Source organism: Bos indicus, chromosome 17, assembly GCF_029378745.1.
Source record: "Bos indicus isolate NIAB-ARS_2022 breed Sahiwal x Tharparkar chromosome 17, NIAB-ARS_B.indTharparkar_mat_pri_1.0, whole genome shotgun sequence".
Taxonomy (NCBI): Eukaryota; Metazoa; Chordata; class Mammalia; order Artiodactyla; family Bovidae; genus Bos; species Bos indicus.
The window spans coordinates 40,415,039-40,432,874 of record NC_091776.1 but is presented as its reverse complement, the minus strand read 5'-3'; the positions used below and the strand labels follow the sequence as shown (position 1 = coordinate 40,432,874).

The following is a 17,836-nucleotide window of genomic DNA, read 5'->3' as shown; positions in this document are numbered from 1 at the left end:
TTTTTTTAAGTCACTCTTGAAAATAAGATGAGCTTCTCTGTGGACTACACATGGCAACAGAAACTGAGCAGAGCTGAGCTCTGGGCCTGTGGACTCCAAACAATGGCAGCTATGAGTTTTGCAAGAGGAATTAAGTGTCCTCAGAAGGCTCACTGCCTGAAATTGGGGGTTAACCCAAGCAAATGGCAATTAAATAAAATTAGAAATCAATTAACATGATTTTTCTACCTTAGAAAAACATATGTTGGGGGGTGGGGCAGGCAGGGAGAGGAACTCACACACACGAAGACCAAAGTAGTACAGATCACATTTATGATACAGCTAAACCAGGGGGAGTTACAGAGAATCTTGGCACGAGATGAAGCAAACAGATCAAAAGAATGAATGCAGAACTCAGACCAAGTCATTTGTACGGTAACTGAATGACATATAGCATCTGAAACATGGTATTTGGAGGAACAGCTATACACATACAAAAATAAATAAAACAAAACCCAAGAACTAAACCACAAGCCAAAAGAAATTCAGGTGGACTAAACATCTAAACACTAAAAACACTAAAAACTTTTTTTAAACTTTTGGAAAGATGTACAGGAGAGTATCTCTATAACATCTGCTAGACAAGACTCAGAAAACACTATTATGAAAGACTGGTGAGATTACATTAAAATTAAAAATGTTTATTTAAGAAGACTCTATAATCAAATACAAGGATACACCATAGACTTCAAGACAGTTGAAACATACATAACAGAGCATTATGTAGTATCGAAAATATGTAATAGCTGTAAATCCATACGGAAAAGACAAAACATAACAGAAAAACGGGCAAAAGGTATTGCCTGCGAAATCATACCGCATTTCCTCAGTGTCCTGTACTTACAGGAGGCAGCGCTATTCAGTGTGGGGGACTATCTATAAGAAAGGAATATCAGAAGAAGACCACTGGGGCCCTCTGGAGGCTGGTTACTACACACACAAAATAGTATTTTTTTTTATTTGACATACAGTCAATATTATTAGTTTCAAGATAGTACTTTGTAGTGTTTTGATAACACATATGTGTATTAAAAACATAAAAACACAAACTAGAATATTTAATCCCTCTAGGACAGAGGTTATCTCTGGGGAGAAAGGGATGGAATCAAAAGGTAATAAAATAAGTTTCAAATGCATCTAACACTTACATATTAATATGTTCATAGATCTAAAGAAAACATAACCAAATGCTAACATTTATTAAATCTGCATGGTGGAAATATACGGGTGTTCTTTAAGTGATTCACCTTTCCTCTTAAGTTTGAAATATTTCAACAAAGTTTTAAAATAATGAACCTGAAGAAATGAAAATAACATTTGCTTTGAACAAGCTTATTTTTATAGATTTTACAAATTGCAATTTTCATGACACATAAGAAAAATATTTTTCTAACATCAAAATAAGCATCTCTTTGGTATAGCAACACACCACAAGTGTTATCTTTAACATAAAAAATTAATCAAGAACTGTGACTTAATATGTTAAATAAAACTATCCTTTGCCCATCCATGTGTCCCCTTTCACAGGCCCATTGTGAGGCTTGGAAGTGTAGTTCTGTGCATACCTCCACAGCTACAAGAATTAAGATGCTGCATCAGATATGTCCAGAAGTCACACAACAGAGAATTAGTTGGCTTAATCATCGATACATATGACACAAACTCACCAAAAGAGAGAGAGCACGTGTGCACAACATATGATATGAGACGTAAAACAGAGCATTGTCATGAAGATCAAATAATATGAAAATAATTACATCATTTAAATTTGATGCATTTTTTAAAAGTACTTGTTTAGAATTATTACATTCAGAATTTAAAATTATTACCTGCCAAGCTCCAAAAGTAATAATACAAAGCCATAATTTTGATAAGGCACTTTAAGGAGAACAATTAAACATACAAAACAGTGAATATAAGAAATATCCATAAAAGCAGTTAACCTCAGAAATAGAGGGGAAAAAAATATGTATTTTTTTCAAGATAGGCTTCAGTAAAAGTTTTTTTGAAAAGCATCACAGAGGGGCGAAAAATATTTATCATATATTTTTAAAAGTTGTTATCAAAGTTCAAATTCCTGTTTAAAAAAAAAAGATAACATTTTCCTTCAAGTCAGTGAGGTTCTGACTCAAATACTTTTTCAAGAAACAATTAACATCCTTATGCTAAAATTAAGAAGAAAAAGCAGCTTTTAATTATGCTGTCAACTCTTATTTAACAAACATCTAGTGACTGTTGTGTAACAGTGTTTTAGGTTGATGGAAATACGTAAGTAAGACACAATCATTGGTTCTAGGGAACTTAGCCCAGTGGAGCTAAATCTAACATTGGTAACATGAAAGTTTACCTTCTTTGGGCCATAAATAAAGCTCAATTTCAAATTCTGCTATTCTTGGCATCTTCTTGCAAATAGAAGAGCATAATGGCCCACCTAGTTTGCTACTGGTAACACTGTGGCATTATTATCTACTGATAACTTTCATAAAAGATTCTTTGAAAGTTCAGAGAACAGAAAGTGTTTAAAGATAAACAAATATGAATCAGCCTCAAAAATAACATCAGCATTCTGTTTACACAAAATGAAAAAAAACAAGAAAAATTTCATCTTCAGTATCCAGAACCGTGTGATTATCCAGTCTCCATGGTACATGTGCAAACACCATAGATGAGGAGGTATGCATTATTACAGTCAAATCAGTTGTCAGGCTTCAAGGAATCATAGCCTTCTTTCAAGAGGTCCCGCCATGTTTTAAGGAAACGTGCATTTTCTGTACATTTGAAAGCAAGCTCTTCCACTTGAGCTGATACTGCAGATGTGGCTTCCAGAAGTTTGGTTAATGAAAATGCTGCCTGAAAGTTAAAAAAAAAAAAAAAATCAAACAATGTAAGTTTATTTTTTAAATTCTCTCCCTATTTTATGAACCTGGCTGAAAATAGCTTAGAATCCAATGCCCAAGTTCTTTTCTTTAAAAAGTTAAAAATCTTCAAACTAAGACACGCCAGCTCCTTAGTGGAACCTAAAAAAAAATTCTACATTAAATAAGCTTTGAGGACATATGTCTACTAGAAAGATATACATTATGTATGAGACATGACCAGTCAGCATCTTTTTCGGGTGATAATACACTAGAGTCTCATTTAGCTCAACAAGACGACTTGTGCCCGTTGACACCAAGTACCAGAAGTATTTGAAGGACTTATGATACAGCTCTTACTGATGGGAGGAAGCGACTTGCTCCGCTATTTTTATCTGTTTAACACTGCAGACCATGAAATCGTATGAACCAAAGAACAGACATTCTGAGCTCACAATTAACACCAATAAAAACAACACCCATGCAGAAAACACGGCACTCTTGGTGGAAAACTCATTTCTTGATCAAATGCCTTCTTCACCCACCGTATAAAATAACACTGTTCCTGAGTAACAAACACATCAGCACTGCATTCTACACGTTCACTTGGAACAGCCTGGTTCAGCAAAGATGAAGCTGTGTCAGCATTTCAGCCATCTTTTTAAAACAACAAATACTTGCTGAGGAATGAGAGAATAACGGAGTTCACCCCGCGGTTTGCAATCTGCACAGGAGGATCTCCCGGTTAAGACGACACCCTACAGACTTCATTCACTTGACCTTAAATCGAGAAACCCGACTGTGTGTATGATGGGTGGCTGGGTGGCTGTGAGTGTCCGCGCGCGTCTACAAACTGGAGACTCAACACGAGCAGTTCAGACCAGGAATCCCGGCCATCAGAAGGACGGGTCTTTGTACTGTTAGGGGAAGCAATCTGGACCACGGGGCGGGGACTAACCCATCCTAACTGGGTCCGCTCAGAAGGATAATCGCCTAGCCAGCAGGCTCTGGGCAGGCGGCCAGCTAAACAAGGCGAGGGGGAGGGAGACGGATCAAGTCCCAGCAGAGGAATCCCTGTCTGGCCCTCAGCCCCGCAGACTAGGCAGGGCGGTGGGTTTGTAAACTGCGCCGTTTCGGGTTACAGCGCGAGAGCGGAACCAGACCTCCAGGCACAAAGACCCGGCGCGGGCGCGGCGGGAGAGGGATGCCCTGGACTCCCAACGCGGCTCTTGAATACGTGCGGGACACGGCCCGGACCCGCCGGCCGCACTCACGTCTCCGATCTGCAGCTCCACCTCTTCCAGCGGGTCCACCAGTCGGCCGCTGCTCCTGCTCGGAACCGGCCAGCCCAAAACCCCCGGGGCGCTGGGGGAAGATGCTGAAGACGTGTCTGAAGACGAAGGAGAAGAAGGGGGCGGCGGCGGCGGCGGGGAAACCTGCAGCCCTTCAGGGTTCGCCATGGAGCGGGGCTGGCCGACTGGACCGGACTTGGGAGGCCGAACCAATACCAACCGTCTTTCAACTGCTCGCGCCCAAAGCCCAGCGGGCCCGCCTCCTCTCGGCTCTCCGCCGGGGACCGCGAAGCCGTGTCTCTTTCTCGGGACAGCCAATCAGATGCCAATGAGTTCGCCTGAGGCTGCTCTCCGCTCCAGGGGAAAACCTCCCAACGGGCTCCCAGACTCCGGAGCAGAAGACCACAGCTCCCAAGGTGCCGTGCGCGCCGCTCCGCCTCACCGTCTTGGGACTCTGCGCGCAATTCACCCTGGGATTTGTGGTCCCCCCACCCCTCCCCAACCATTCGGGCGCCCTCAGCGCATGCCGGGTGAGACGCCGCTCAGCCTGCCGCCGCGGGCGGCGCTGGGACTTTGAGTCCCTTCCCTTGCCCCTTCGGTCCGTGACCCGGAAGCGCTGCGGGCGTCGCGTCGCATCGCGTCGCGTCGCGTCACTCGTGGCGCCCGCGCACAACAAGACAGGCGGGAGCGTGGTGAAGCTGGAGCGTTCCGCGGAGCAGACAGGTGGTGACTGCTTGCGTCTCGGCGGGCGATGGCGCCCCCAGTGGCTTAGAGGTCCCGCGCCCATACGAGTCAAGCCCAACCTCCTCCCCCGGCGTCGGCCAGCGTCCTGTCTGCTGTGAACATGCAGGTGCTGCTGGCCAGATTGGCCTGCCCGGGTGAGCGGGGTCGCCGGGCGCGGGTTGACAGGGCAAGGTCGCGGGCCAGTCCGGGCTCGCCTCGCTAGGGAAGAACTCGGGCAAGGGCGCGCGATCAGCGCCAGGTGGATCCTGGTTTCCTCCCCGGGCTTGTCCCTATTGAAAAAGTTGACAACTAGGGCAGAGGTCACGGGCGGAGGAAACTTGTCAACGCGGCTCCCGAGCGGAATCTTCCCCGAACCCTGGTGCTGACCCTCTTCCCAAAGCCCAGATGTTGTCCTAGACTTGGAACAGCCTTGTTGGAAAATGGGTAAATTAGCTATTACACAGGTTTTCTCCTTGGTCCTCTCCTGACTTGGGTCTTGCAGCCGTCCTACTCCTTTCTTAAGAATTTGAACTCTGTTCTGTCACACTGACTTTTATATGGTACCCAAGTCATCAGGTTATCTCTGGAGCCGGGAATTTTTCTGTGTTGTCTAAAATTTACTCTACGGCGTATCGTGTTATGGTTGCCCCTAGAACCATCATGATGACTTGGTAATACCTCATTACCTCCCCTTTCACCTTAAAAAAAGGTAGAATGATGTCGTTGGACGGTTTTTGTTCGTTTTACTTAAAAACAGTTAAAAAAAAATTTACTCCAAGATATCTCTCAAAACTGACTTAATGTTTTCCGTAGTTTATTTAAATTAAATTTTGGTTCTAGAATAAACAAGTGTACATATTGCAAATTCACGGATATTATTATGTAAATTTCACAAAAGTAGAATTTTGTCAAATTTGTCTACCATGTATTAAATAATTGGAATTTAAAGTTTCTGTTACTGGTGCATGTTTTACGACACCTAATGTGTAAATACTGTTGACTGAAAAAAAATGCACACCCTAAAAGGTTGAGGATTATGTTTTACTCAGCAGGCACAGGGAGCACTTAGCCCAGGAGACAGCCTCTTAAGAGGGACAGCTCTGAAGAGGTAAGGTAGAAGCCAGGATATATAGGAGTTTTTGCAAAAACAAACAAGTGAAACACACAAAATAGGTAGTTGGAACATCAAAAGATTACTGCTAATTAAAAAATATATATCTCAAGTTAATGAATTTAGAGCTTTTCTGAATTAAATTTAATAATGAGGGACAGATCTGAAGAGGTAAGATAGAAGCCAGGATATATAGGAGTTTTTGCAAAAACAAACAAGTGAAACACACAAAATAGGTAATTGGAACATCAAAAGATTACTGCTAATTAAAAAATATATATCTCAAGTTAATGAATTTAGAGCTTTTCTGTGTATGGGAAGATTTAAAAGTTTGGGCTCATTGAAATCATTCCTTTGATATGCATCTCCACTATCTAGGCCCAGTGTCCTGCTTTTCTCCATCCTGAATCCCTTCAGAGTACATAGTCAGGGACGGCTGCAGTAGCTGAGAACTACTGATACAGCAGGTGATATTCTTTGTCCACAGTGCCTCCTCTAAGTCATAAATTTGACCAACGTTTGGGAGTAATTTCATGACCAGTTTTTGTCCCTTGGTGCTAGGAAGGTTCATTGCTAGATCAGGCGAAGATTCTGTTGATAGGCCACCCAATGTGTTATTTTTGGATCAGGCCCTGTTGATAATCTAAAATTCTCTGGAGTGCCTGTCTCACTAGTTTATTATGATCCAGGAGATGTTTTCCCTTGTCGTTTATTCCCATATCTGAATTGCACTGTTACAATTATTCTGTGTAGAGTTAATCTATATGTAAATTGTCTTAAGACATTAATTTTGTTGGAGGCCTGGTTAAACATTGGATGATGCCAAAGGAAATCTAATGAAATAGAAAGGATATAAGTAATTCAGCTAATAACATTAATAAGGTCATAGTGCAGCAGAGAGAGGGACGAGTCATAAGTAATTTGAATCCAACAAGAGAGCAAATTAAAACAATGATCAGTATAACTAGTTGTGGTCTGGTTGAAATAAGCCATCCAATCCAGAGGAGAACCAGCTGAACAAGCCAAATTTTGGAGGGATCACATAGAGAGAAAGATAATGTTTCATCTTCATTTACAAAGGTATACTTTATCAACTTGTTGTAGGTAAGTGTAAGAGGAAAGGTTTTTCAGTTCAGTGATACGATCTGAAAATTATCAGGAATTTGTATTTGCCAAAAAGTCATTTTTATAAATCTTGAAGATCTTCATTTTACAAAAGTATCAGAGTGAAGCAATGATTGTCTATAAATGACAAAATACTTAAAATGACATGGTTAAAGATCTGATTACAATGCAGTTGACAAGAAACTTGGATATTTCTGTGACAGCATTTTAAGATAATAACTAGAATTATGATTAATAGCATTATATTGATAACAGGGCATGCCAGATTTGTGGGAGTTCTTTATTTACTTTAGAATATCTGTATTAATGACATCTAACCTTAGATGGCTTCACCACCGCTTATGTGGCAATGTTTCCCATGTACATTAACATAAATAAACCTAATTAGTTTAATATCTCTCTGCGATATCAGGGTTCCTTTGAAGTATCCCAGAGTTAGTTGAAGGTCAAAAGGACTTTAGTTAGAATTTGCTATTTGGGACGTTTGTCAAAAATATCAAAAAGGTTTCAAAACACTGGTCAAGTAGGATCATAGGTCATTGTGAAACAACACTTATTCACTTAACCAAAGTGACAAAATATTTCAAAAGCAAAAACAGATCATTTAGAGGCACAGAAACTCAATCTGTTATCAAAAGCAGGGAAAATTTTGTTCTCTTAACAGAGAGAGGAACCAAGACCAGTCCTACTCCAGCCTACTTTTAATTACAAAATCCATTTACATTATTAAATTTAATCTAATCCTAGCCTGACCATTTTCAAAACTCCTTTTTCAGGGCTCTTTTTCTATAGACCTTCCACAACTTTCTCTATTCTTATTAGTTTGTTCCTTAAGTTTTTTAATCCAGAAATAACTGGCTCTAGGACAAAATCACCCTTACAGTTCCAACAGGTTCATTTCTATTCTTCAATCTTCTTTTGCCGAAAACATATATCCTACTTTGCTTATACACTGAACTACTTCCCTTGATAGTTTTAATGGCTTTGATTACATGTTATAATGTTAACCCTTAAAAACCTTAATCTTTAGCAGAAACCTAAAAGGAACAAGTGATTATGAACTGTTTGTGAAACCAGCATTTCCCATTTGGGATATTCTATAACTTCTAGAAACATGTATCTTCTCATAACATAATTTCTTTATTCTATGTGATATAAGATATGTCCAATAAAGCCAAAGATCTTTGGTTTCCCTCTTGTGAGGAAACAAAAGTAGGTCAATTCAGACCTGTTTAGCAATTAATGTTCCAGTATTTTATCTTATTTGAAATGACCTGGATATTCAAGGAATTACCATCATTTAACTTATCAAAATTCAAGTTACCAAAAATCTGAAGAAACTATTTTAAGATAAACATACCCAAAACAAAAGAATTCCTAAAGAGTTCACCAGAAAACTTTTATCTCATTTACCTTTATTGGTTAACTTAAAGTCATATCAAATTAATTTTTTTTTCACATTGACAAACTCTATAACAGAAATGACATGAACTTACTGACCTTCAGTAAACTTAGATACAATAAAAGTAAGACATGTCTGTATTGACTAAACCAATGAGCTTAATATAACTTTAATATCAGATGTTAATTTAATATTGAATATTTTCTAGACCATGTGAACCCCAAATTCCCTCCAACAAGTTGCTTTTATATTTAGAAATATTTAGTTTGTAAACACTTACTTTAAGTCAATTAAATAGACCTCTTTTTTTTGTTGTTGTTATTAGTGCCACAAGTCATCTTTGGCACCTTTAATATCACTTTTCTTTTTTTTTTTTTTTTAATTTATTTTTTTTTAATTTTATTTTATTTTTAAACTTTACATAATTATATTAGTTTTGCCAAATATCGAAATGAATCCGCCACAGACCTCTTTTATAAGTTTAATTTTGTTCATATTTTCCAGAGTCAGAGATATCTCATATGTGATGTACACCCAGACACATAAACAGACAAAACTAGAGATCGCATAGATTCACTCTAAAAACTTAGTTATGAATCAGGTATTGCCATATAAACTCACAAGTTTATAAGTAACAGTTGGAATAAGATAAATTTGTTTGGTCTGATTAATACTTCACTATTTGTGGAAAGGTCTTCAGATTTATATTTGTCCTTGATAAACGCTTAAGGAAGCTAAGAATTAGATTTTGGGTGAGGGAACCTTTCCAACAGTTTGAGTTTTAAAAGGTCTTTTTCCCACTTTCCCCCCTCCAGTTCAGGTTTTATTTGATTGAGCTAATTAGGCTCAGTCTCAGTTTTTTGGGAGCTGTATTTACATTTCTGATCTGTAGAGACTTGCAAGATACAGTAGCTCCTGATATTAAAAGATTGATTTGTCCATCTATACTTACTATGATTTGCTTTTGTATCAGAGATTTCCAGCTAAACTGAAAATCAAAAAAGAGTCCTGGGTTTTAGAACTTTAGGATTTAATTTGTCATGCCTTCAAAAACTTGTATAATGCATTGACAAAGCCCCTCTTTCTGAGTACATAGGTAAGATCCAGAGCAAAATGTCTATTATTATTTTTTTAGCCTCTGAATATTAGTTCCCAGTTTTTACTTTATATTGTCTTGGCTCAGGTAACCCTATTGGTTTCCTTTCACATGTTTAAATAATATTTCCTGAGGGCCAGATTCATATACCCTGTCTTAGAATACCAAGAAGAGGAAGCCCAGTGAAACATGTCTATCCCACAACATAATTCAGCAAAAGAGATGTAAAACATCTTATATTAAGCCTATTTAAACCGTACCAATTTTTATAAACTTTCATCTCAATTCTGTCAACTTTTGGCTGACAGTTAGAAACCAGTCAATAGGCTTTGGTCTTAAAAGGAATCATAGAAGCTTTCCTTTCTTTTATTCTCCAACCATTTTGACTATTTTGTATAAAAGGTTCTCAGATCCCTAGTGAGGGATTGAGCCAAGGGACACAAGCCCTCTTGTCAGTCTTGTAACTGGTCTAAATGTTGCCCCAACTAATTGGCAAACTACCACACAATTGCACTCATCTCAAATGCTAGTAAAGTAATGCTCAAAATTCTTCAAGCCAGGCTTCAGCAATACGTGAACCAGGAACTTCCAGATGTTCAAGCTGGTTTTAGAAAAGGCAGAGGAACCAGAGATCAAATTGCCAACATCCACTGGATCATGGAAAAAGCAAAAGAGTTCTAGAAAAACATCTATTTCTGCTTTATTGACTATGCCAAAGCCTTTGACTGTGTGGATCACAAGAAACTGTGGAAAATTCTGAAAGAGATGGGAATACCAGACCACCATATCTGCCTCTTGAGAAACCTGTATTTAGGTCAGGCAGCAACAGTTAGAACTGGACATGGAACAACAGACTGGTTCCAAATAGGAAAAGGAGTACGTCAAGGCTGTATATTGTCACCCTGCTTATTTAACTTATATGCAGAGTACATCATGAGAAATGCTGAACTGGAAGAAACACAAGCTGGAATCAAGATTGCCGGGAGAAATATCAATAACCTCAGATATGCTGATGACACCACCCTTATGGCAGAAAGTGAAGAGGAACTAAAAAGCCTCTTGATGAAAGTGAAAGACGAGAGTGAAGACGTTGACTTAAAGCTCAACATTCAGAAAACGAAGATCATGGCATCCGGTCCCATCACTTCATGGGAAGTAGATAGGGAAACAGTGGAAACAGTGTCAGACTTTATTTTTGGGGGCTCCAAAATCACTGCAGATGGTGACTGCAGCCATGAAATTAAAAGATGCTTACTCCTTGGAAGGAAAGTTATGACCAACCTAGATAGCATATTCAAAAGCACAGACATTACTTTGCCAACAAAGGTCCATCTAGTCAAGGCTGTGGTTTTTCCTGTGGTCATGTATGGATGTGAGAGTTGGACTGTGAAGAAGGCTGAGCACCGAAGAATTGATGCTTTTGAACTGTGGTGTTGGAGAAGACTCTTGAGAGTCCCTTGGACTGCAAGGAGATCCAACCAGTCCGTTCTGAAGGAGATCAACCCTGGGATTTCTTTGGAAGGAATGATGCTAAAGCTGAAACTCCAGTACTTTGGCCACCTCATGGGAAGAGTTGACTCACTGGAAAAGACTCTGATGCTGGGAGGGATTGGGGGCAGGAGTTGCTCAGTCGTGTCCGACTCTTTGTGACCCCATGAACGCAGCACACCAGGCCTCCCTGTCCATCACCAACTCCCGGAGTTCACCCAGACTCACGTCCATCGAGTCGATGATGCCATCCAGCCATCTAATCCTCTGTCGTCCCCTTCTCCTCCTGCCCCCAATCCCTCCCAGCATCACAGTCTTTTCCAGTGAGTCAACTCTTCGCATGAGGTGGCCAAAGTAATGGAGTTTCAACTTTAGCATCATTCCTTCCAAAGAACACCCAGGACTGAGCTCCTTGAGAATGGACTGGTTGGATCTCCTTGCAGTCCAAGGGACCCTCAAGAGTCTTCTCCAACACCACAGTTCAAAAGCATCAATTCTTCGGCTCTCGGCCTTCTTCACAGTCCAACTCTCACATCCATGCATGACAACAGGAAAAACCATAGCCTTGACTAGACGGACCTTAGTTGGCAAAGTAATGTGTCTGCTTTTGAATATGCTATCTAGGTTGGTCATAACTTTCCTTCCAAGGAGGAAGCATCTTTTAATTTCATGGCTGCAGTCACCATCTGCAGTGATTTTGGAGCCCGAAAAAATAAAGTCTGACACTGTTTCTCCATCTATTTCCCATGAAGTGATGGGACCAGATGCCATGATCTTCGTTTTCTGAATGTTGAGCTTTAAGCCATCTTCGTACTCTCCTCCTTCACTTTCATCAAGAGGCTTTTTAGTTCCTCTTCACTTTCTGCCATAAGGGTGGTGTCATCAGCATATCTGAGGTTATTGATATTTTTCCCGGCAATCTTGATTCCAGCTTGTGCTTCTTCTAGCCCAGTGTTTCTCATGATGTACTCTGCATATAAGTTAAATAAGCAGAGTGACAATATACAGCCTTGACGTACTCCTTTTCCTATTTGGAACCAGTCTGTTGTTCCATGTCCAGTTCTAACTGTTGCTTCCTGACCTGCATACAGATTTCTCAAGAGGCAGGTCAGGTGGTCTGGTATTCCCGTCTCTTTCAGAATTTTCCACAGTTTCTTGTGATCCACACAGTCAAAGGCTTTGGCATAGTCAATAAAGCAGAAGTAGATGTTTTTCTGGAACTCTTTTGCTTTTTCCATGATCCAGTGGATGTTGGCAATTTGATCTCTGGTTCCTCTGCCTTTTCTAAAACCAGCTTGAACATCTAGAAGTTCACGGTTCACGTATTGCTGAAGCCTGGCTTGAAGAATTTTGAGCATTACTTTACTAGCATGTGAGATGAGTGCAATTGTGCGGTAGTTTAAGCATTCTTTGGCATTGCCTTTCTTTGGGATTGGAATGAAAACTGACCTTTTCCAGTCCTGTGGCCACTGCTGAGTTTTCCCAATTTGCTGGCATATTGAGTGCAGCACTTTCACAGCATCATGTTTCAGGATTTGAAATAACTCAGTTGGAATTCCATCACCTCCACTAGCTTTGTTTGTAGTGATTCTTTCTAAGGCCCACTTGACTTCACATTCCAGGATGTCTGGCTCTAGGTGAGTGATCATACCATCGTGATTATCTGGGTTGTGAAGATCTTTTTTGTACAGTTCTTCTGTGTAGCTAAGTATATTTTTTCCCCAGCCTTTTAAGGGTATATATTTTTTAAACTGGGTAAATAGAGCAGACTTGTTTGGGGCTCATTAATATTGGGAACCAACAGGGTGTCCCTTTGGCTCATCCATCTTTTCTTAGTGTTGTATAAAATCCTTTTGCTTTAATCCCATTAACATCTGTCTTATTTATCCCATTTATCAATAACCATCTCTAGATTTCTTTATTTTGGGGAACAAGTACCTTAAAAATTTTCACCTTTTTGGGAAGAAGTCTGTAGACTTCCCCTTCAGTTTTTTTTTTTTAACTTTCATCTTAACATTAATTATTCTAATGCTTTTATTAGCATCTATAAGACCCATTGAGGGGGAAGCAGAGACAAAAATAAGTCTTCCCAAACTTTTGTTCTTTGTTTGTTTTAAAGGAGTTCTTAGGTTAATCATTATATGTGTTTTCCCATCCTCTAATTTGCTTTTTTCATGGGTATCAATAAAACAGTGCTTGTTATGAGAGCTCTCTAAAAATTTACCAATTTAAAAATTTTTCCAATTAAAAGATCATCATCTGGCCCTTAATGAGCTATATGTTAAAAGTGACTCAAACATATAAGATGCAAGAGGCTTCCCCACAAGAGTGTGAAGAATGCCACCTAAACAAGATCCAGAAGCTTTACTCCCCAAAATAGTCTAAGAAAATGAAGGCTGACACAATAAAGATTAAGATTGCAAAGTCCCTGAGAGTTGGCCCAGTGGACAACAGACTGTGCAGAATCTCAGTCTGTTCTATTGGCTGACAGATGTACAACATATGTGTACCTTCTGGAAGGCAGAGACCAACTTTCAGGACACACACACATACACCCCCATACAACACCAAAGATCAAGTAGGCATTTAGGCAAGTAGGCAAAGACACAGAAAGAGAAATGCAAGTTCCTCCTAGAGGACTTTTATTTCTTTAAGGGAATTCTGAAAAGATGTTTTATCAAGCTGGCTTTCTCTGACTTAACTCTGTACACAATGAAACAACCCCATCTTAGTCATTTTCAAGGCGTGATTTCCTATAATTCCCAATTAAGTAAATACTTGGAAGTATAAGTTTTGTATGTAGATAAACCTAGCTGGAATGTTAATTGGAGGCAAAGATATTAGGCCAGCCTCTCACTTAATCACCCAGTCCACTCAGTGTCTTTCAGCCAGGGAGCTTTCAACTCAACATCTGTCAACTGGGGAGCTAGGTACCTATTATACTTCTCCAGATAAAACTCAGAATCATCAACCAATAATCTGGAGCTCCTAGAACCAGGAAAGAGTCACCTGGATTCATCTTGACTCTCCAAGGAGGTGGGTGAGCAGAAGAGGCCACTACTGGTACCAAGGCTCTCATTCCTCGTAGAGTTCAGGTGAAGGAGAGAAGTCAGCTCTAGGTCCTTTTGTGGTCACCAACTAATCGGGTCAACTAGTGAGGGCTGTGGGGTGAAGGGCAAAACCTAAAAGTTGAGAGTTATGTTTTATTCAACAGACATGAGTGCGTGCTCAGTTGCTAAGTCATGTCTGACTCTTTGCAACCCCATGGGCTGTGGCCCACCAGGCTCCTCTGTCCATGGGGTTTCCCAGGCAAGAATACTTGAGTGGGTTGCCATTTCCTTCTCCAGGGTATCTTCCTGACTCAGGAATTGAACCCACGTCTCCTGCATTTGCAGTCAGATTCTTTACCACTGAACCACGAGGGAAGCCTGATATGATCAACAGAAATGCTGAGGACTTAAACCCAGGAGACAGCCTCTGAGATAGCTCTGAAGGACTGTTTCAGAGAGTTAGGGGAATAGCCAGGATATACAGGAGTTTAGGGCTGGGGGAGTGAAAACAGAAAAAACAGGTAGCTGGAACATGAAAAGGTTACTAATTAGAGAAAACTAGACATCTCAAATTAATGAATTTAGCACTTTTCTCTGTATGGGAAGATGCGAGAGTCGGCTCATTGCAGTTATTCCTTTGACAAGCATCTTTACTATCTAGGGCCAGCACCTTGCTTTTCTCCATTCTGAATCCCCTCAGGGTTGTACTGTTGGAGGCAGCTGCTATGGCTGATCGCTTGATGGCCACAACATCTTTTGTTTACTGAGATTAGCAGGTGACATTTTTTGTCCACAATATGCTTTATGTTTTTCAAAATTTCAGAGTAATCAGATGCAATCTGCCCTCCTCTTAATTTAATTGAAATCATTCTTGGGTCAGGTGCTATCCAGATCCCACCAGAATTACTGTTTCTATTTTCATTGGGTCTCTAAATCATTGCTGGAGATGGAAAGGGCAACCCACTCCAGTATTCTTGCCTAGAGAATCCTGTGATCAGAGGAGCCTGGTGAGCTGCTGTCCATGGGGTTGCACGGAGTCGGACACGACTGAAGTGACTTAGCGTGCATGCATGCATTGGAGAAGGAAATGGCAACCCACTCCAGTATTCTTGCCTGGAGAATCCCATGGACAGAGGAGCCTGGTGGGCTGCCATCTATGGGGTCACAGAGAGTCAGACACTACTGAAGCGACTTAGCAGTAGCAGCAGCAGCTAAATCATTGCTGTTTTCATGGCCTGGTGTTAGGACTACAGACATCAAAGAAATGGACACAGAATTCCCATCAGTGTGATTTTGTATCGTGATATTATGAGTTCTCTGAACTTTTTGACCTCACTTCTCTACCAAAATTTAGCCAAGGTGTCTAAGTGTTTAAATCTCTAAAGTTAAGTGTCAGATTTGTATTCAAAAAAGGAGTAAAGGTTGTGACTTTCTTTAACCCCCTGAAGGAAATTAAACTACCCAGTTCCAGATATTTTTAAGAAAATTATTAGCTATATAAGCAATGGAATTACAATTTTGTCTGGGACCAAACCATCAGATTTCAAAAGCAAATGATAACTTCTGTATGCTCAATTACAATGCATCAAAAAAATGTATTTTTATAATAAATAAGTATTCTTTTAAATGATGATAATACTCTATTTGAGTTCTGGAACTGAGCTCTCCTATAATATCTTTATTTGCCTTTTTTTTTTTTTTTTAAGATTTAGTAAAGGTGAAGGGATATGTAGATTTTAAAAAGTTATTCCCAATATTACACTTTTTAGTATGCTGTTTGCAAGTAGAGAAAATTAATATCTTGACTTTTTTTTTAATAAAAGAGTGACTCTCAGAAAACAGATTTCTAGTGTTTAAGAGGCTTTAGGGGTCAGTGCTTCAAACCCCTTCCCCTCCTGCGTTCATCATAATCTAATTGATTGTCTGATGCTAGGTTTTACTTTTTTAAAAATTCATTTTATTGGAAAGCATGAAGCATAAAAATAAATCAGTTATGCAGTTGAGGTCTTAAGAATATAAATAATTAGCCTTTGCCAGGCCAACATCTCCTTTTAATCAGAAAAGAAGGAAAGCGAGAGGAAGAAGGGAAGGAGGAAGGAAACAGCTAGTTTCAGGTCCTATAACTTCAGAGACAAGGTCAAATCCAGTTGTAGCCTCAGAGTTTGACTGGTGTTGGAAGGATAGAGACTGGGTTGACTGGGGTCATCTGAATTTCTCTCTCTCTGTTGTAAATGAGGATTGAGGCTGTGCCACAGGTCTCATAAAGTTATAAAGAGTACCATGTGGTAATAAAATTGAAAATTCATAACTGTTCTATATGCCCATGAAAATATAAATTTTATTATATACTCCAAATCCAAAATGCAAAAACCTTTGTTGAGATTTACTGTTTTTGTTCCATGTTTAGAAACTCATTCACATGCAGACAGATGCTTCACTATAAGAGACAAAAACTGAGAAAGGCCTCATCATTATCATTATAATCCAGGAATTAGTTTTAGGAAAATAAAGCAGAGATTTGCAAATTGCTGGATGACATTTAAAATTGTAATTAGGAAGGTACCTATCGGGTTAACAAATGTGTATTAGTCACTTGTAATTAGGAGGGTACCTGTCAGGTTAACAGATGTGTATTAGTCACTTGCTTTGTGTGAGACGTACTGGGTCCTGCGCAATAGTATTTTCTAGGCAAAGGTTGACAATAAACTTCAGAGCTGATGAAGTGGGGAGAGTTCATAACTTGCTGAATTCAAACACAGTCTAGACAAACTCCAGAGTCTGTTCACTTCAGTTCAGTTCAGTCGCTCAGTTGTGTCGGACTCTTTGTGACCCCCTGAATCGCAGCACGCCAGGCCTCCCTGTCCATCACCAACTCCCGGAGTTCACCCAGACTCAGGTCCATCGAGTCAGTGATGCAATCCAGCCATCTCATCCTCTGTCGTCCCCTTCTCCTCCTGCCCCCAATCCCTCCCAGCATCAGAGTCTCTTCCAATGAGTCAACTCTTCACATGAGGTGGCCAAAGTACTGGAGTTTCAGCTTTAGCATCATTCCTTCCAAAGAAATCCCAGGGCTGATCTCCTTCAGAATGGACTGGTTGGATCTCCTTGCAGTCCAAGGACTCTCAAAAGAGTCTTCTCCAACACCACAGTTGAAAAGCATCAATTCTTTGGCGCTCAGCCTTCTTCACAGTCCAACTCTCACATCCATACATGACCACAGGAAAAACCAGAGCCTTGACTAGACGGACCTTTGTTGGCAAAGTAATGTCTCTGCTTTTGAATATGCTATCTAGGTTGGTCATAACTTTCCTTCCAAGGAGTAAGCGTCTTTTAATTTCATGGCTGCAGTCACCATCTGCAGTGATTTTGGAGCCCCCCAAAATAAAGTCTGACACTGTTTGCACTGTTTCCCCATCTATTTCCCATGAAGTGATGGGACCAGATGCCATGATCTTCATTCTCTGAATGTTGAGCTTTAAGCCAACTTTTCACTCTCCTCTTTCACTTTCATCAAGAGACTTTTTAGTTCCTCTTCACTTTCTGCCATAAAGGTGATATCATCTGCATATCTGAGGTTATTGATATTTCTCCCGGCAATCTTGATTCCAGCTTGTGCTTCTTACAGCCCAGCGTTTCTCATGATGTACTCTGCATA

At 40.1% G+C, this 17,836-nt stretch overlaps 2 protein-coding genes across 4 annotated transcripts in view; one reads left to right on the top strand and one right to left on the bottom strand.

Annotated features, from left to right (window-relative positions):
* Positions 1-295: 295 nt before the first annotated feature.
* Positions 296-4,973, bottom strand: C17H4orf46 (chromosome 17 C4orf46 homolog). 2 transcript variants are annotated; one of them, XM_070769194.1, is made up of 2 exons: positions 4,407-4,973; positions 296-2,889 (listed from the first exon to the last, which is right to left on the bottom strand). In XM_070769194.1, the coding sequence occupies exon 1, from the start codon at positions 4,971-4,973 to the stop codon at positions 4,413-4,415; it is 561 nt and encodes a 186-aa protein (XP_070625295.1). In that variant the 3' UTR covers positions 296-2,889; positions 4,407-4,412. The 2 variants fall into 2 exon arrangements, with proteins under 2 accessions (XP_070625295.1, XP_019832986.1); XM_019977427.2 differs by having other exon boundaries at positions 4,169-4,703.
* The window catches only part of ETFDH (electron transfer flavoprotein dehydrogenase), a 44,342-nt gene continuing 31,380 nt past the window's right edge, over positions 4,875-17,836 (top strand). Inside the window, exon 1 of one of the 2 annotated variants that reach the window (XM_070769193.1) lies at positions 4,875-5,064. In XM_070769193.1, the coding sequence (XP_070625294.1) occupies positions 5,031-5,064 (34 nt within the window). In that variant the 5' untranslated portion in view covers positions 4,875-5,030. Of the gene's footprint in view, positions 5,065-5,144; positions 5,354-17,836 lie in introns of those variants that run through there. The other variant, XM_019977424.2, reaches the window with a different exon arrangement.

Coding starts and splice junctions, on each gene's coding strand:
- C17H4orf46 (XM_070769194.1), bottom strand. CDS start 4,973: ATGGGCGCGGGACCTCTAAGCCACTGGGGGCGCCATCGCCCGCCGAGA.